This window comes from Egretta garzetta, unplaced genomic scaffold (genome assembly GCF_000687185.1).
Source record: "Egretta garzetta isolate BGI_Z169 unplaced genomic scaffold, ASM68718v1 scaffold1097, whole genome shotgun sequence".
Taxonomy (NCBI): domain Eukaryota; kingdom Metazoa; phylum Chordata; class Aves; order Pelecaniformes; family Ardeidae; genus Egretta; species Egretta garzetta.
The window spans coordinates 45,644-46,490 of record NW_009260365.1 but is presented as its reverse complement, the minus strand read 5'-3'; the positions used below and the strand labels follow the sequence as shown (position 1 = coordinate 46,490).

At 63.3% G+C, this 847-nt stretch overlaps 2 protein-coding genes across 2 annotated transcripts in view; both read right to left on the bottom strand.

Moving 5' to 3' along the window:
* The window catches only part of CBX2 (chromobox 2), a 5,283-nt gene extending 4,904 nt beyond the window's left edge, over positions 1 to 379 (bottom strand). Inside the window, exon 1 of the mRNA XM_009643024.2 lies at positions 345 to 379. Coding sequence (XP_009641319.2) covers positions 345 to 379 — 35 coding nt within the window. The remainder of the gene's footprint in view (positions 1 to 344) is intronic.
* Positions 380 to 386: 7 nt separating this feature from the next.
* The window catches only part of ENPP7 (ectonucleotide pyrophosphatase/phosphodiesterase 7), a 41,690-nt gene continuing 41,229 nt past the window's right edge, over positions 387 to 847 (bottom strand). The window contains exon 6 of the mRNA XM_035898497.1: positions 387 to 534. Within this exon, the coding sequence (XP_035754390.1) occupies positions 387 to 534 (148 nt within the window). The remainder of the gene's footprint in view (positions 535 to 847) is intronic.

The following is an 847-nucleotide window of genomic DNA, read 5'->3' as shown; positions in this document are numbered from 1 at the left end:
CGCAATCCTGTCCCCGCCGCCCAGTCGCGCTAACGAACGTGTCGCGGTAACGACCACGCCGCGGCACCGCACGGCACCGGGGCGTGCAAGGCGGCGTGAGGAGCTACTACACGGCGGTTGTGCGCTGTGGGCGTGGAGCGATGAAATATGGTGCTTTACAGGCATGGAAGAAGATGAGTCAGCACCTCGGGGAGTTTACAACCGCGGGCCCGCAGCCTGCGATTAACCGTGCAGGAGCCGGAGGGAAATGAATTTCCGTAGCCCCGGCGCCTGGGTGCCCGCGGTGCGCGGGGGCTGAGCGGGACCCGGACGGGCGATGGGGTGTCCTGGGCGCGGGGCCTCACGCAAAGCCCGGGCGGTGCCGTCTCCGGTAAGCCATGCCGAATTTAGAGAAGCGTTTTGCACGCACCTCGGTGAGCTCCGGGCGGGCGCGTCGGGCTGCCCCCGCTGCAGGCGGCAACGTCGCTGCCGGGGAGCCCCTGCATGATGGAGGGGAAAAGAGCTGCGGCGTTAGCAGAGCGGGGCTGCCCGGGGCTGTGGGACAGCGGATGTGCCCGGGGTGCGGGGACAATACGGGGTAATTGTCCTAGGGCGAGCGCTCTCGCGTTTTATTGTTTCCTTTTTGCAATTACCGAGGCCATCTGCTGACCAGCAGAACCGGGAGGAGCCTTTACTGAACCGAAGGTGATGCGCAAATGTACCCCAGCGCTGCACTTTTGCTTTCTTTAATTTTCCTTTCGTCAGCTTTGCTCTTTGTGTGCAGCGCGTCTTAAATTTTAGTAAAAAACCCGTGTGCGACTCCCCATCCCCGCACACGAGCCGTGCGCGTGCAATACGGCGTTGACGC